Source organism: Anoplophora glabripennis, unplaced genomic scaffold (genome assembly GCF_000390285.2).
Source record: "Anoplophora glabripennis isolate ALB-LARVAE unplaced genomic scaffold, Agla_2.0 scaffold280, whole genome shotgun sequence".
NCBI lineage: Eukaryota > Metazoa > Arthropoda > Insecta > Coleoptera > Cerambycidae > Anoplophora > Anoplophora glabripennis.
In genome coordinates, this window is record NW_019416356.1 from 1 (window position 1) to 17,756 (window position 17,756).

Consider the following 17,756-nt stretch of genomic DNA (forward strand, 5'->3'; position numbering starts at 1 on the left):
TTACTCTGTGTAAGAGTGCGACTAATTGGGAGCAGAGTAGCTGGTACTCCCTTCACTCTTAAATCGCTCTGGGACCAACCCAGTCGAAATCACTAAGTCTGAGGTCAAAATAGGGCAGAAATTGAAATTGTCAAAATCAAAAAACTCCTCACAGATTAGAGAAGTATATATTCATTCTACGGTATGCAATTTCATTGAAATTTTACAGTCAAACAAGATATAGATGAATATTAAAATAATGCAGCAAACACTTAACATATTATTCTAATAGCCAGCCAAAGCGGAAAAACGGAAGCAATTAACCATATCGAAACCGCAATGCTCTCTGTTACTAGGAACTAGAAGATAATTCACTTCCCTTTCCTTATATGAACACTTTTGGGAAATAAACCGGCGATAGACATTCACCGAAATGGAACCAGATAAGAGCGACAGTAGGTTATTCCTTCATTGTGGTAAATGGTTACTGTAATTCTTATCTTTTTATTTATTAGCTTCCATTCAGCCGAGTCCGAAAAAGAGACGCACAAAGGAAGAGCTAGAACCGGAACAGATGGAGAACAATATGATGCCCAGTCTTTTTGCCGAATGCCATCCTATTACCAATTTAGAAGATATCGAGGGTGTGATAGAAGAACCACCTAGGTGGGTGAAGAGAGTCCAACCTCTCGCACCAAGAGCTCCGACTGTAGTGCAAAACATCCTCTCGGACTGCCACAGCGATTGTGATCATTATTTACCAAGAAACAGATTCGACGCTAGAATGGTTCCAAAAACCCTAGTGTGTCACGATTATAAAGGTGGATACCAAGCCGATAAGTACTTAATTTCTTTAAAAAATGTTTTTTAAAGTAATAGGGTAATTTATTTTAGGTACTTGCATTATCCCGATGAAAACATTTTGGGAAATGGGTATCCTTTTTACAACTGGGCGCAGATTGATATTTTTGTGTATTTTAGCCATCATCTTATTACTATTCCTCCGTTGTGTTGGATAAATGTCGGACACAGAAATGGCGTAAAGGTTCTAGGTAATAAAACATTTGAATTTCTAAGCTAACACATTAATTGTAGTGCAATTGTCTTCAGTGGCCCAACTTCAAAAATGATCAAAAAACAACAAAGCTACAATCTTCGCACATAACGAAAGTCTTATATCTCGCCAAATATAAAAGTGTGATAAAGATTTTTTTTTTAATTCAAATTTTGAACTAAAGAAACATTTCGAAATTTTTATTTTGATTTTTAGGGACCCTAATTACTGAATTTGACCAAGGTGCTAAAATATGCGACAAAATATTCAAAAACGTCCAAACGATGCAACAATTTGCTAACTCCCTGGTGAAGCTCTCAAGCATTTTTGGGTTTGATGGATGGCTTTTAAATATAGAAAACAGTATTACAAATGTTGATGTTTTGAAGAAGTTTGTGGTTTACCTTTCCGACCGGGTCCAATCTGACAATCCTAATAATTTAGTGATTTGGTACGACAGCGTTACGGTAGAGGGAGCTCTTGACTGGCAAAATAAACTTAGCCCAAAAAACAGGTAAACTTTAATTTTTTATTCTGGTGTTCTCGCAATTAAACGATATTCTGTTTCAGTTTTTTCTTTGACGCTTGTGACGGGATATTCTTAAATTACACTTGGAGCGAAAAGCACCTCCTGGAAACCGTAGAGGCGGCGAAACATCGAAACCTGGATGTTTTCGTAGGAATAGACATATTTGGTAGAAATATGTTTGGCGGAGGGAAATTTTCTACTTATAAGGCAAGTACATTGAAGTTAAATTACTTGTACCAGAGTTCCAAAATAGTAGGTAGTAAGTCTCATAAATAAATCAAACTACAATTTTTACTACAAGTTCTTAATCAAATAATGGGCTGTTTATATCATAGCTTACCGATAATACGTTCAGTCTGCACACTTGAAACATTCTATTGTTATAAGCACCAGCGTGGACACGTGACAATGAGAATAGATGAAGCATATTCATTGACTGACTAAAAACAAAAAAGCGCTGTAGCAAAAAATTTGAAGGTCAATCGACTTTGAATGAATCTGGGAATTTTTAATCGCATTTGCAACATTACCGAAAAACTGACGTTCACGAGAAGGATTTTCATTTAGATTTTACAAAAAATAGAAATATTAGATCAGCTCGTGGACTACTGCAAATATTAACGCACACCGTATATGTCTCGTGGTTACAACAGCCTCGCGTGCCATTCCCAAAATTGTTAAATACCTTCTTATTCTACACGCCCGACTACACCCACAATTAAACAAGGCATACAGAAAAGTTTTTTGAAATAAACACTTCCACACAACCACTCCAAATACCATTCATTTCGCAACTTCCGAATGTATACTTTGTCTTTTGACTTCCCCCTTTTTTCCACATCGAGAGAAGGCACAGGTCTCTTGCAATTTAAAAAACCCTTTTTGTCCTCAATTTTCCATCTGGAAAATGGCGTTTCTAATAAAATACATACTGGATCATATATAGAAAACATTTCTATAATTATTGCTACAAAACAAATTTTAACAAAGAACTGTTAAAATCGTGCACTGGGCGACATATCGTATAAACTATCCAAAGGCGATGGGCGATGACAATGCTGCTTCAATTTCCCCGTCACTCATTTCCCCATGCCATATTTACTCACGTGTTGGTCATCTCGTTGCCATGACAACCGCCGTAAACAACACTACAAAGAGAAGCAGAATACAGACTGATTTCGATCCGCATCACTTACTTATGCTATACGTTGTATGGTACATATGAGGTTGATGTTCGCGCTCAACGAAGACAATGTTTTTTTATAAGGCGTTCACCGCATAACTATTCTGTTTATTTCTTCGTATTATACAAAGACAATACATTTTCAATATAGAATTATACCTAAATTATAAAATTTATATAAAATTAAAAATAATTTTAAATTACACAACCAAACGGAAATTTTAGGTGAAGCGGTGCGTCACTTGCTTCACCTGGCTAGCCGCCACTGATAAGCACCCATTTCCATCTTTGTTTATCGTGTACAAAAAGAGAGATGACTAATGCAGCATATTTTCATTTCTCAACGTATCAGTTTCCAGCTTGAACGTTTGTTTCATGTCATATGCGTGCAAATGAGAGAAACATGTTATTTTTACAATTTAATTCTAGATTCCAGTGAGTTTAGAAATGGAGTCGTGTGTGACTGTTAGTGGCCAATCTTATAATAATCAGGGTAGTCGTAAACGAGTGAATTTAACAGATCAAGAACAGTGTGTGATAAACAATATTTATCAGGGAATTCGAAGGCAAAACGCAGATATGTCTGTGAGTGAATCTACACGTTGAGACTGTCTACAGTTTTAGGTCTTTAACAATGTTTCCTCTAATTTTTCGCTGACTGCGCAATACAAAACTATAAGGGAGCAAAAATGTTCAAAATGTATGTAAAAGTATTCAAGTAGGAGGAAGGTTCTGTGTCTGTGTTTGAAGTCAATTTTTTTTTAATAAATACTCTTGAAAATTTGATTTTAAAGCACAAGAAAGAATTTTTACTTTATCGTTAATTTTTTTGTGAAATTTGGATTTTTGCCATTTTTAGAAGCAATTGTTTTATAAACCGAAATTTAAAAAAATGGGGAACAAGCCCGTTGTGTGCAGAATACAAAAATGGCTCCACAACATTCGAAAAATGTTTGCAGCCATTGCAGCTTGGAGGGAACTTTGGTCTCTAGTATAAACATTTATGAAAAAAAACTAATGGACCATTTTTCAGGCAGCAGAAGTGGTGACTCGTTACAATCTTTCAATAGCAATATTCGCACCTGGTTGGACACATGAGACGCTAGAAAGAAACGATATATTTTTCGAACAGTTCTTAAACAGGGATTCCGCCTTTTGGTGCAGTTTGTGGCCTTACTTTTACACCCATCCTATAAATAACTACTTCACTACAAATTTTTACATCGGTTTGGACAAGGTAATAAAACTGATTTACCTATTTTTTTCCTTAAACGCACCTACGTCTTTTAACTGAGATTTTTGTCGATTTTCATTGCAAACTGCTTGGTTTTTTAACACATTCTTTGTCATTTAAGGCTTGTTACAACATGTTCAACCAACAACAACAATTGTCGAAGTTCCTCCACCCCAAAAATCTCCCCTCCATCGAGACATACCAAACCATCACCACTTTAAGCAACAAGTGCAATTGCATCCAAGCCGTGACGCTAGGCTCTAGAAACACGTGCTTGCTTACAAAAAAAGACCTGAGAAAGAACGTGGACTATGTGCATCATCTGTTCGTCTGTGATTTAAAGATCGCCGATAACTCTGTGGTGTTCCACCTCACGAAAAACGTCGATAAAGAAGCGAAGTTATCGGTGACTATTTTAACGTGCGGCTTGAATAATAAATTTAGGAAAATTAAATTACTGGCGGATTACAAGTATGAGCCTGTGAATAACGCATCGTTGTTGGAAGTGAACCCGTCGGAAGCGAACGATGTGTACGACAGTGTCAGGCGGAGATATTTGAAGATGGTCGAAGAGGAAGAATGGACACTCAGGTCAGTCTTAATATTGTCGTCGGAATTTAACGGTTGTTGAATTCTTTTTACGATGCCGTGTCCATAAAGCGTTTGCAAAATTTGTTATAAAAATCATTGAATTTCGCTGTTCAAGTCAGTTAGCTCCCTCCCTAATTTCAGTGGTGAAATTTTGCTCATCGGAACGGAGACTTTTAGGCTTCATTTTATTTTATTTTCGACTCTTAACTCTTCAATGGGAAGCATCGTCCATCGTAACAAAGATTTTTAACTTTATTTAATTTCAGTGTAGAGTCAATTAACTTCGAACCATCGACGGGGAAGTGTCCCGCATTGTAACAACACTTTTGGCTTTATTTTACTTCAGTATTGTTCGAATCCTCAACGGGGAAGCACCAAGTGTCTTATTTTTTTAAAAAAGAATTCAGTACCCTGCAATTTTTATTGCGGGGGCAAAAAAAAGAATTTGCAGTGTAATTTTCACTACACTTAAATAAAGGGTTTTCCAATTAGGGCGGGTCGATGTTGACAGTCACTGACGGCCATGTTTTTTTTTTTTGTCATCTGTTAAATCTGTTTATTATTCAGTCACTGATGCCAAATTATCATGTCAAGTTACACGATTCAGCAGCACATCAAAATGGTAAATCTTGATTATCAAAATGACTGTTCGGTAGTGCAAACGTTGCGCCCATTTTACGGGAGACACGGTGGCCTTTCAAAGTCGTCTCTCCAACGTTTGGTGGCCAAATTCGAGACGACTGGTTCGGTCAACAATCAACCAACACCCGTACGTCAAAGTGTGCAGGAGAACCCGAGGCAGTCAATCCCTCGTCGTACACAAGAACTTGGACTCTCGCAGACTTCAACTTGGCAAATTTTGCGTCGGGACTTGGGCCTGCACCCGTACAAGATTCAACTGACCCAGGAGTTGCACTTAATAACCATAGACAACGCCGTTTGTTCGCTGACTGGGCTTTGGAGCATTTGGAAGAGGACCCCAATTTTGGTCGAAAAATCATCTTTAATGACGAGGCGCATTTTTGGATGAATGGTTATGTTAACAAGCAAAATTGACGTATATGGGACGACGTCAACCCACACGAGGTTCACCAGGTGGCAATGCATCCACAAAAAGTTACTGTTTGGTGCAGATTTTGGGCCGGCGGAATCATTGGTCCGTACTTCTGTGAAAACAACGTTGGTGAGGCCATCACCGTCAATGGCGAGCGCTACATATCAATGATCACCAATTTCTTTTGGCCCAAATTGAACGATCTGGACGTGGACATGGTTCCAGCAGGACGGCACTACGTGCCACAATGGACATTCTGCACGAACGATTTGAGGGTATGGTTATCTCTCGCAGAGGAAGATGGTGGGATTTGACCGGGCTAGACTTTTTCTTGTGGGGTTTTCTGAAGCCGCAATCGACAGATGCCCTCAAAAACAACATAACCCAGGCCATCGCTCAAATTCAGACGGATCTATGCGGCAAAGTCATTCAAAATTGGACCTCTCGGATCCGTGCTACCGTGCAAAGGCGCGCCGGACATTTGAACGATATCATATTCCATACATAATGGCATACATGGGCCTTTCAAATAAAAAAAATGTTGTTAATGTCTCACACACAACTTGTTTTATTCCATTTCAACATCGACCCGCCTTTATTGGAAAACCCGTTATCATATGCATAACTTGGGAAATACGGCAGGGATAAGGAGAATTGCGATTGTGTAAATTAGCAAACCGACTGGAAGCGAATTCTGGCAGTCATTCAACGGCTGGTGCGTTTGGGCCCAGGATCGAAGCATAAGTTCGATTTCGGGGCTAACAGAACTCGAGAATAAAAATTGTTAGACGCGTTTTTCTGGATTAAAAAAACTATTTACCAAATCAACATAATAATAACTTCACAAATCGACGACAATATTTTTAAGATTTTTCATAATAAAGCACAATTTTTTTGCTTTTGCTTCTTTATGAATGCGAATAATGGAGGTCGTATTTTTTTTTAGGGTTTACATATTTAATACAGGACCATGCAATATTTTGGAAATAGGAGCGACGATCGAAGGCGGTGATAGTATTTATTTTGGTGCTTTTGGAATTCAAAATGCTGATGGCGATTTTCTTAAAAAAAAATAATTTATTTCTAACTACAAAGTGTTCCTACCTCTAAATTATAATTCAGATATACTTCGTGTCGATATTAATGCATTTCTAAAAACGGGCCTCGATTTCAAAGTTTATGTGAACATTTTTAATTTTCACCACCACTTTCTCGAATTATGGATTTACTTCTCAGTAACAACACTAATAAAAAATAATATTAAAATTTCAGTTTTTAGCGTAAGAGAAAATAAGTACAGTATAGTGTAAATCAAAAAACAAATATTCAGAAAAGATGAGACTACTAGACATTCGCTTATGCTTTGCATTTTTCTGGAAAACTTCAGGGTGTTGCAAATTACGAGGAAAAAAACCTTTTCCCTTTGGCACCTTGTATATGCTAAAAACTGAAATTTGTATAAACATTTTTACGTTTGCTCTGTTACTGAAAAATAACCCTAAATAATTAAAAAAAAAATTGTTAAAATCAGATCAGCCGTTTATCAGAAAATCAACTTCGAATTGAGTCCCATTTTTAACAGTGCGTTAATTTGGACTCAAAGTTTACATATTTATATATATATTTTTTAATAAACATTAAGCGTAACGTTTTACAGCCTTTTATGTTGGAAACCGAAATTTCCTCGATCCCAATCTCTCGTTATAAAAGCGACCAGGTTCTCCCTCGTCTTGGCTGTAAATGTCCAAGTCTGGCCTTAGTCGAGGTTCCCTTTGGCCGTACGGAGGCGTGTTTTGTTGATAATGATATCTATTTTGATTTTTTTGAGCACTTACTTTTTGATCGAGATAGTTTTTGTACGACTGATACCTGTTTTGAGCATACTGTCTATTAAAATATGCACCTGCAAACAAAATTTCAATTTTCAACGGAGATACAAGTATTATTAGTATTCATTATGATTTTTAGTGAATTGTGTAATTTTTTAAAGCATTAGCAGAATAGCTTGATACAGTAAAACCTCTAATTATGGACACCACTGAATAGCACATATCTTTATATAACGGAAAATTTTGCTTTTGCATGATTTTACAGTGAGGTTGTTTTTAATGTTACCATCCATTAATAGTGGACCGACCCTCCATAAAACGAACAAACATTCTATAGGAAAATATAGGGTGTCCCGAAATTCATGCAACAAAATTTGGTCACAGATTCTTAAGACAAATTTAGGGGACCCGTATTTTTTGTTTTTGCCAAGTGGCCCCCTCTTTTGGAGTTATAGCTCCCTGAAATCCGCCCCAAAGAATAATCTTTTTTTGTCTCAGAACTCTGTTGTACGAGAATCACTAAATTTGGTACACATGGGTTTTATGACATGTGGAATCTGATGGTGCTACATTTTTTGGCAGTGAATCCCCTTCAAACACTTTTTCATGGGCCCCCTTGTCTTTGGAGCTAAAAAAATTTGGTCACATTTAAATTTCTTAAAAATTATCAGTCCACTAGAAAGCCATTAAATTTAGAAACTCTTTGTCTTTTTGTACTTTTTTGTAAAACGCAATGTTTTCGAAAAAAATGTCAAAATGTGATGGAATGCATATCGTGATTCGCCATTTTCCTCAAAAACATTGCGTTTTACGAAACAAATATCAAGAGACAAAAAAGTTTCTAAATTCAATGGCTTTCTAGCTAACTAAAAATTTAAGAAAAAAATCAAATTTGCGACCAAATTTTTCTGGTTCCAAAGACAAGGGGGCGTACGAAAAAATGTCTTAGAGTGTTTCTCGCCAAAAAGCGTAGTACTGTGAGATTCCACATGTCATAAAACCCCTGTGTACCAAATTTAGTGATTCTCGTACAACATGGTTTTGAGATATAAAAAAGACTTCTTAGGGACAGATTTCAGGGGGCTGCAACTCCGAAAGAGGGGGCTAGTTGGCAAAAAGAAAAATACGGGTCCCTTAAATTGGTCTTAAGAATCTATGACCAAATTTTGTTGCATGAATTTCGGGGCACCCTGTATAAGTAATAAATAATCGGCAATTGATATAGATGGCTTTAAAATCAATGTAGAAAAATTAATTGGTGAAGTAGAAATTCAATCAGCATTACGGAACATAATAATATAGTGATAAAGCTATAAAAAACCCATGTTAGGAAGAAATTACAAATGTTTTTGGTGGTGAGAAAATAAAGTAAACGTAGCAATATTTTTTTTCCTCAATACCCATTGTGACACCGACAAAACTAGACATATTCTAATGACGAGTAATTAGTTATTTCTAAGAAAATTTGCTGCGGAGTACAAAACTGCCCTGTGTGTCACTGCTGTAATTTTATTGACTTGTTGAGATGCCATAAACGGCTGTATGTGTCATTGTTTTAAATGATGGGATATAAGTAAATGTGAAAAGGAAGATTTAGCATTTTTATTTCCAAATTTCAACGTCATTGATTTAGATTGAAGAGTATACTCAATAATTGATGATAATAATAACTGAAAATCCAAGATCTATACTGTCTATTATTCTATTAGTTTATTACTGATTGTATTGATGAAATCAGTGATCAAATCGAAACTGAGATTGAAGAAAAGGAGTTTGTACCTACTATTTCAAGTATTGCAGAAGCCATAAAATATTAATAGGACTTAAATATTAATTTTTGAGCTGTAGCTATTTTAATATTGTTAAAAATATTTCACAAGTTCTACAAGGCGTATCAGAAATATTTAACGATAAAATTGAAAAAGTACATAGAAAAAGCAAAACAAATAACAATTAAAGATTATTTCAAATAAGCAGTAGATCTTTGGTAGATTATACGCGTGCTTTATTTTAACATTAGTTTATTAAATAAAATTATAGTAGGCTCGTATTCGATGCAAAGTAGAGCAAAAAATTGTCGGTTTTTTATCAAAGGAAAATCGTGGCATCATTTTTAGGGGGCGTAAGATAAAACAAAATAAAAAAGGAAATGAAAGCAAAAACCGAAAATCCAACGGAAAACCAACGGGGTCCGGGAAGAACCGGAAGCCCCCGGGGGCAACCAAGGGAACGAAGGGGCCGGTGAACATCAAATATTAACCTGGCGAGCTTGGTCGTAAATCAGAAACTGACTCCAAAAAACAAGTAAACAACAATGGCGCATACAGAGGTGAAATGTAGTACACATGTGGAATTTAAAAAACAAATTGGATTTATAATAAATTACATTTAAAATAAATAGTTTATGAGAATAAAGGGATTTTTGTAGGAACAGGGTGCCAGAAGTGAACTGATCCCTTCGTCCCTTCATAATGCATAAAGAAATTATTTAATTTCTAAACCCCTTAAAACCGTATTGCACTGGATCCCTTCACGCAATGATTTATTACTTTTCATCGAATATGAACTGGTATTTCTTCATTAGTTATTTATCCCCATCTCAAAATAACACGCATGTCTATACAAATCGGACAGGGACACCCCGTGGGTGTCCACTATTAAGAGGTTGTACTGTATTTTCAAGTAACGTTAATATCATACATAAAATTATGCAGCACTATTCGATAATACCCGTTAAAAGCTACAGTTACTGCGCACATTAATACTACTAACATACTTTCATGCCAAGTGGGTTATCTCCGGAATAGGCTGCTGAAGAAGTCCGCCACCTCCTCCCCGAACTTTTTATGAATCTTAAAGGGGTTAAGGTAGTCAAACTCGGACAAGTCCTGCGTGTAAGAGCCAAGCAGAGGGTGTGAAGCGACCAGATACTGACCGGGTGGTAATTTGTTGGTTGTATGGGGACCTGTAACATCAGGATCTTCGTGAACTGGTTTTATATCGTCATTGTAGATTATATCGTCGGGATCGACCGTAGGTTCGGTAACCAGGTCTGGGGCTGCGGGGGTCACAACTGCGGGTGGAATTGGGGATTGGGTCACAGGAGGCGATGATCCGCTGATGGCCATACTTTGACTCCCTGCTATTTTGAATCGATTATTGTAGGCAACCAGTAAAACTTTGTAGTGGTTTCGGTTGCAAGCCACCACCTTTTGTGATCTTATAGTACAATATTGCACAATTTAAATGACCTCGGATGACTGAATTTTGATGTCGCTGTTCAAATTGTGTTAGAAATGGTATTGACATGAAGTTAGTGATAGTGTAATAAAAAATTTAATAATATTAAGCGACAACTGACGAAAATTAAAGTGATTTTATTTTGGTAATGAAGAGTGGGACCCATACTTTTTTTTTAGATGATTTCTAGGTCCACACAGAATTTTTGTGACAAAAAAGTTCTTATGAAATTTGCGAGTTAAAGGCACTGCATACAGGATATAACTTTACATCAGGGGTCAGTTTTTTGGGGGTAATAAACTAATGCAAAAAATTAAAGGGTCAAAAGAATTTCCGAAATTTTTCCGTGATTTTTGTAGAGGTGAAAAATGGTCGTATCGGGAATTAAAAAAAGCATTTTGAAGTTCTAAGATTCTAGTTTTTAGATTTTTCGGTCGAAATTCTTTAGGAGTTACGGTTATCATGAAATTCTAAAAAATAGCGTGACAAAAAAATTTTGCAATTTTTTTCTTGTTTTTCTGAGTCCACGGACTTGGAAAAAATTTTTTTAGCTAAGCCATTGCATGGACCAGATAGCTTGTTTATTCAGGTTCAATTTCCTTTTTTTAAATTTCGATCTAACCATTTTTCATCGAAATATTGGACTTTTAATGGAAAAGGATCCTTTTGTTTTCAATCATCGATATTTCGGCGACAAATGGTTGTACGGAGAATTGAAGGGTAGTTTCGAAATCTGGTATAAATTTCCTATAATATGCTGCCACAACATTTCAGAAAAATATTTTTTCATCTTTTACACGAATTTTAAAAAGCAGGAAAAAAGGGTAATTTATGGTTTTTTAAAAAATTGACGGCTAAATTTGAAATATTCACGAAATGACTAATTTTGAGCATGACTTTTACAGTTCGATATACCCAAAAGAACCCTGTAAAATTTCATCTCGATCTAACGAACCGTCTCTTTGTTTCAAACAGTCAAACTTCTGAAAAAAATAACGTTTAAACTGATGAAAAAAAAAAAAAAAATTCGAGTTTTTTCTTGTTTTTTTTTTTGGAAAACCTTCTGGACATTGAAGAAAAAAAAAATCAAATTTTATCCAGCACGATTCGGCTTTTCTGTCCTACGCTTTTGTTCATCAACTTTTAATAATATTAAAAGTTGATGACCCAAACCAGATTTCGACCCCGATTCATACCGTTTTGGAAACAATTGGATTTTGTTTTCTTCAATGTCCGGGTTTTCCAAAAAACTAAAAAATTAAATTTTGTAAAAATAAGAGCACCTGCTTGTATCAGTTGATTAAGAAAAAAAATTCATTCATTTTGTTAATATTTTTTCGGGATTCTAAGGATTGTTATCCATATTATAACTTTTATCATTTTCTATAGGGGCACAGAAAACATCTAAAAATCGGTTTGGGTTTCACTTTTCAATGTCAAAATACGACCACTTTAATTTTCACCACCCATCATGGATAATATTTTTTGTGATTAATAAAAAAACTTATAATAAATTTTGAAACAAGTGATTTAATTTGAGTTGATTCAAGAGTACCTTGAACGAAAGGTGGCAGGGACGGTAGACTGGGGAGCTGAAAATTTTCAAATGATGGCAAAAGAGATTGGAAACTCTGTCCAATTTGTGGTAAGGTTTGAATAAAGGAAGAAATTCCATCACCTAATCCTTGGCCTATATCGTGAGGTTTTGGTAGTAAGCCGACAAATCCGGATAGAGCATCACCTAGAATTCCTATCACGAAAAATTACAACTAGAACTATCAGTATCTAAAAATTTGGTAGATACATCCCTGATTTCTCGTTTCATTTTCTTGTGCCTGTTTTATATTGAGGTAGAAACGCTTTTATTATAGATTACTCCCAATATTTTTTATTCAGGACAAAAAAAATGCAAAAAATTACCTGTTTGAGTCTGCGTTTGTGACTGTGATTGACTGAATATGCCTTGTAGGGGCCTATTGGCCAAAATCATAGACAATATAGGCTTGGACGGTTTATTAGAAAATATTCCTCCATGACCTCCTCCTTGTCCACCTCCAAGACTACCTATAAATAAAAATTAAATGATTGTAAAAAATATTCTTCCCCCCATGCCGTCAGTTACCTAATAAAGGTTTCTGACCTCCTAGGCCTGTGCTTCCAGCACCTGCTGTTGCAACAGGATGTCCACTTCCACAGTTGATTTCGTAGTTCTCGTGATACCCTACATTGAGGAATTGCAAATCAAAAAAAGTCCTGCCCGACCCGGTTACTTTTGGTCTTCCTCTTATGCCGTTGAAGTTGCATCCCGAGCTGCCCCCAGCGCCTCCACCACCTAGGGGATGTCTTCTCCTGGCTAGTATGTCATGATTGTTATAGTTAGTCGGCAGGTGTTTTCCTACCTCTTCATATAGAATTGCTTGAGATACGGCAGTTACTTGCAAGAGAACAAGACACAAGTTTTGCTGAAAATATTAATGAAAACGGACACTGTGTAAATAGATATTTAGTTAAATTCCAGTATAAACTGTCTTAATTTAATTTGAATTGATTGATTGATTTAATTGTTTGATGCATTTTTATTTATTGGTTTACTATCTCATAACACCTTGTGTGCAGCATAAATTAGGGTGTAAAAACTGTTAACAATGTGACGGTGTGACAGCAAATTAAATTGTGCACTAATACAATGTATCTATGTAATTGATAATTTGACAATCGTTCATGTGAAATTCATTACCTCCACTATTCTATTTTTCAGACGATTGTAACAGTAAGGTTACTCGTAAATGAATTTAATAACAGTAACCTCGTGAGTCACAAGCCTACATACATATGATAAACCATCGGACCAGTAAAGACTGACTTATTATTTTTTATTTGCTGATAATTGTTTAATTTGTGGTTTTCTATGTAAGTTGCAGGATATACGCATGGTTAGGTTAATTTTTAAAATAAACTTGAAAAAATATCTTGCCTTCTATTATGGATTAAATATGTATCCACAGTAAGTCGGTTCTTTTTTAGTAACTCTAATTTGAAATATGGAAATATAATCAAACATAATATGCTCAAAAACGAGTATGAAGAATCTCATAAAAGATCATTTTGAGGTTAAGTTGACTTTTCATTCGTATCAATTAAAAATTATGTTAAGACATAGAGAAATTTGAAAATACTTACATAAACTGTACACACATTAGCACATCAAAATTTGTCTTGTTTTAAATTATAAACTAAATACATACTGAAATAAAATATGATAGATTTTATCGATTACAAAAAAAAACAAAGACCTACTGGCTAGTGCTACCACATATCTAAGTGCTACCACAGAATAGAAACAAATGTGCTACTAGCATAAAACATAAAATACAAAAGACCTACTGGTAAACTGACAGCTGAAGTGATCTAATTTAAATATGTTGTATTGTGATCTTGCATGCTTTGTGATTGGGTCATTTGAACTTTGAATTGTAATCACAAAACGAGAAGAAATGTTTCTCGTCTCTAATTATTTTTTTAGAAATACACGTTATTGCTTATAGTATAGATTAACGAACTAATCAACTGAATGCGTTGATTTAATTTAACGATAAATAAACATATTTTGTTCATGCTTGCGTAATTTAGAATAACGCATATCACCTCAGTACGGATCAGTGCACATGAAACCATTAAACGAGTACTTATTTATGTACCTCGAACATTTCGATTGAAAGGAAACATTAAAATATTATGAGCTCTTATTAAACAAATAAGCAAAACATTAAACGGTAAACAGTGTAAGCTAAATGTTTTTCTAGAGTTTGGTCTGGATGCCCTTAATAAAAATAATACGTTGCAAGTAATATTCCCATAATATTTCAGTTAATTTAACTAGGTATTGGTTTTATGAAGAATGAAATGTGCCTATTTTCTCTAGCTGGTCTCCGTTCCCAAAGTATATTATTTTCCAATAGGTAGTTATTAAACATTATTACACAACCATTGTTTATTTATTTTAATATATTATATTTGTAATGAATACGGACTATTGTTTTGGAGTTAAAAATGTAAAGGCGCTTTGTTGTTAAAGGGAAAATTACAGACAATTCAAAACACGATTAAAATGTTTACATAAAACTTATAATAATAGTAATTTTGTACCTAGTTAATGATATTTACCATTGTTATGTTTATTTTATAGAAAATAAAATATTTTGAAACGATATTTCATAATTGGTTAAATATTACAAGACCGGATCAAATAGGTACAGGATGTTATAGAACTGTACCTTTTCAAACATAAAAAAACCGAAGAAAATGTAAATTTATTTTAAATTACGGGTCCTGCACGTTTATAAAATTTTCAGTAGTTGTAATTCACACCTATACTGACCTTTTTCATATTCGTAGACCAGAATGTCACTGAAAATGAAAGCAGAAGCACAACAACAAACACGCCTTTCTTGTATCGAGACCGTTTCTTGAATATAGAAAGCCAAGAAACATCTCTTACGGCAAATCCTGAAAGTGAGAGTTTAAAAAATTGGAATATTACATAACATTAAATTTATTTCATACGTATGAGAATCTTGATAGATGTGCATAATTTGCAGCCGAACATATTTCCTTTTGTCATTAATAAAAAAAGCAAACTTTTTTACCAAATAAACGAGTTGTGTGACAAAAGCCTTTAAACTTAAACCAAAAAGTTTGTTTGCAATTTAAAATAAATTAACAATTTTGTGTTTTCAGATAAGGTATTTTGTATATTCTATTTTATTTTCGCGAGGCGTTATTACAAAGTATAATATAAAAATTAAGGTCAATCACATTTTTCTTGCCAGTATCTGTTTAGACAGAAATTTGTTTTCCCAGTCGATTAATTTATTATCAAAATAAAGTTTTTCACAGATCCTTGACCATATTTGAACTCATAACATTGGGTATTACAAATTATTTTATTTGTGGTTTGTTCCATATACTTAGTTTTTCTTTGTTTGTGGGCAGGAATTACTTTTTTTGGTGTTTCAAGATATTAGATATCCTAAATTCCCTCAAGGCGATACTTTAAATTAACCTAAATACATAGTTTAAGGCCAGAAAAAATGCTAGTTTTTGTTACGTGTCCCTTGTATCACTCTGTACATCTTCTACTACATCTTTCGCATCTTCGTCAGTCATACGTTCGCAGCACTGACCCGAATTTTAATCGTTCAATTGAACGAAAAACATGAAATTTTACAATCTTATCCACATGCTCGTAATTTGTAATTTAAACAAATAAGAAATTGATACGTGCAGACACAGAAATTCTATCCAGAGGAAAGTATGTCGTTACTCCCACGTTTTTTTCATGCTTTTAAGTAACTTCCCACTGATTGTTCCTTAACTGTTGCGGTTACGCAACTGTGGTCGATATACTTGAAGCCAAATTGCAATCGGGAAAATTTGATTAAGTAATCTGACCCAGTTGCTAGATGTCGAACGCCAAAACGATTTTTTGAGATTGCGTAGTTATACGCATTGAAAACAAGAGTTTTGTTTTTGTGTACGTAAATGTACTAAATACAGGGTGATGCTATTATCCGAAACTTTACGAAATATCAGCTTAAAAGTCCTAAATATTATATTATCACATCCTCGTAGTTTAATATCGAAAACTTCCTATCTAAAATTAAAAAAATGCGCTTTTTATTTGGATGTTTGGTGGAAAACAGCTTCAAGTTCCTCAATTGAAGGACCGCGATGATTCTTTATATGAAAATTCAATTCAGTAAAAACAAAATCCAACCGATGAAAATCATTCAAAACACCTCGTTGTATTGCGTATACAATTTCAAATTTAATTTTCTCGTAATCAGCTAATAATTTTGATATTTATTTTTCTATTGATTGTAATTGTTTTTCAGAAATGAAGACATTGTTTTAGTAATATATTTTGAAAAAAATTACTCTGCGGACTACATACCTAGTCCAGCATTGAATTACACCCTACTATCTATTGAACAGCTAAGATCATTCGTCATCAAGCAGTAGATCCATAACTACCAAAGTAAAATTTATAATTAGTTATTAGTTGCAATTTTTGCTATATACAGGGTGAACCATTAGTGTGAGGAAGTAAAATAACACCCTTGTTAAAAATAGTTTATATAAATGCTGTACAGAATCAAAAAACCTAACGGACAAAATTAATTTGAATCATACAGAGCGATGAGTAAAAACGGGACACGACGAATATTACATTTTTTAAATGGAACTCCCTGCATATTTTTAAACATATGTATTTCTGAGAAAATTCTATATATGGCAATATAAACAATTTAATATTTTAGTGCGGGGTTGCCAAGTTATGTAGAAAATTCTTCGAATTTTGGAAAAAACATGACCTCGAAGAAGTTGTATTAACTTTCAACTACTGACACTTGGAGCAAAAATATTTGACAGGACAGAGTTATAGGCAAGTGTTAGGCAATGACTCATATTTTAGCTAATATCGATATTTTATACAGGGCATTTTTTATAATACGATCATTTTAAGAAAGTTCAAACTTGATTTTCTAAAATTTTTCAAATGGAACATTGTTTTTATTGTTCTATTTTATTCACATATCAGTCCGCTTCAACTTTTATTAAGTATGTTCTACAGTTAAAAGTTGTTAGTTTTTAAGATATAGCAATATTTTTGGAAAAACCTAATTTTTATTATTTTCGGTCGCACGAAATGGCTTTGGAGAAAACTATCACATTGTGTCAACTTGTCAGTTCATAATTTATCATTCCATTTTGAGTTAATTTTATTAGTTAATATATTTGTTAGTTGGTATTTTATAAAATAATAGAAAATTTAGTTTTTTCAGAAATGTTGCTATATTTTAAAAACTAACAATTTTATATATAGGACATGCTTAATAAAAGTTGAAGTGGACCGATATGTGAATAAAATAGAACATTAAAATACAGGTTGTTCCATTAGAAAAAATTTAGAAAATCAAGTTTAAACTTGCTAAAAATGATCGTATTATAAAATATTCCCTGTATAAAATATCGATATTAGCTAAAATAGGAGTCTTTGCTT

General features: G+C 34.2%; 2 protein-coding genes across 4 annotated transcripts; one reads left to right on the forward strand and one right to left on the reverse strand.

The window, feature by feature from the left end:
* Nucleotides 1–105: 105 nt before the first annotated feature.
* Nucleotides 106–7,275, forward strand: LOC108910702 (cytosolic endo-beta-N-acetylglucosaminidase). Its single transcript, XM_018715403.1, has 8 exons — nt 106–434; nt 495–819; nt 874–1,031; nt 1,250–1,547; nt 1,604–1,769; nt 3,779–3,982; nt 4,101–4,570; nt 6,571–7,275. The coding sequence occupies exons 1-8, from the start codon at nt 413–415 to the stop codon at nt 6,698–6,700; spliced, it is 1,773 nt and encodes a 590-aa protein (XP_018570919.1). The 5' UTR covers nt 106–412; the 3' UTR covers nt 6,701–7,275.
* LOC108910703 (atrophin-1-like) lies at nt 7,061–15,147 on the reverse strand. 3 transcript variants are annotated; one of them, XM_018715404.1, is made up of 6 exons: nt 15,072–15,147; nt 12,816–13,155; nt 12,614–12,757; nt 12,249–12,443; nt 10,389–10,595; nt 7,061–7,527 (listed from the first exon to the last, which is right to left on the reverse strand). In XM_018715404.1, the coding sequence occupies exons 1-6, from the start codon at nt 15,078–15,080 to the stop codon at nt 7,286–7,288; spliced, it is 1,137 nt and encodes a 378-aa protein (XP_018570920.1). In that variant the 5' UTR covers nt 15,081–15,147; the 3' UTR covers nt 7,061–7,285. The 3 variants fall into 3 exon arrangements, with proteins under 3 accessions (XP_018570920.1, XP_018570921.1, XP_018570922.1); XM_018715405.1 differs by having other exon boundaries at nt 7,434–7,527; nt 10,230–10,595; XM_018715406.1 differs by having other exon boundaries at nt 7,443–7,527; nt 10,226–10,595.
* Nucleotides 15,148–17,756: the final 2,609 nt, after the last annotated feature.

Coding starts and splice junctions, on each gene's coding strand:
- LOC108910702 (XM_018715403.1), top strand. CDS start 413: ATGGAACCAGATAAGAGCGACA. Junction 820..873: donor GGTGGATACCAAGCCGATAA/GTACTTAATTTC, acceptor AATTTATTTTAG/GTACTTGCATTATCCCGATG. Junction 1,032..1,249: donor AAATGGCGTAAAGGTTCTAG/GTAATAAAACAT, acceptor TTTGATTTTTAG/GGACCCTAATTACTGAATTT.
- LOC108910703 (XM_018715404.1), bottom strand. Junction 12,758..12,815: donor AGGTCAGAAACCTTTATTAG/GTAACTGACGGC, acceptor TTTTATTTATAG/GTAGTCTTGGAGGTGGACAA. Junction 7,528..10,388: donor AACCAACAAATTACCACCCG/GTCAGTATCTGG, acceptor TTTTGTTTGCAG/GTGCATATTTTAATAGACAG.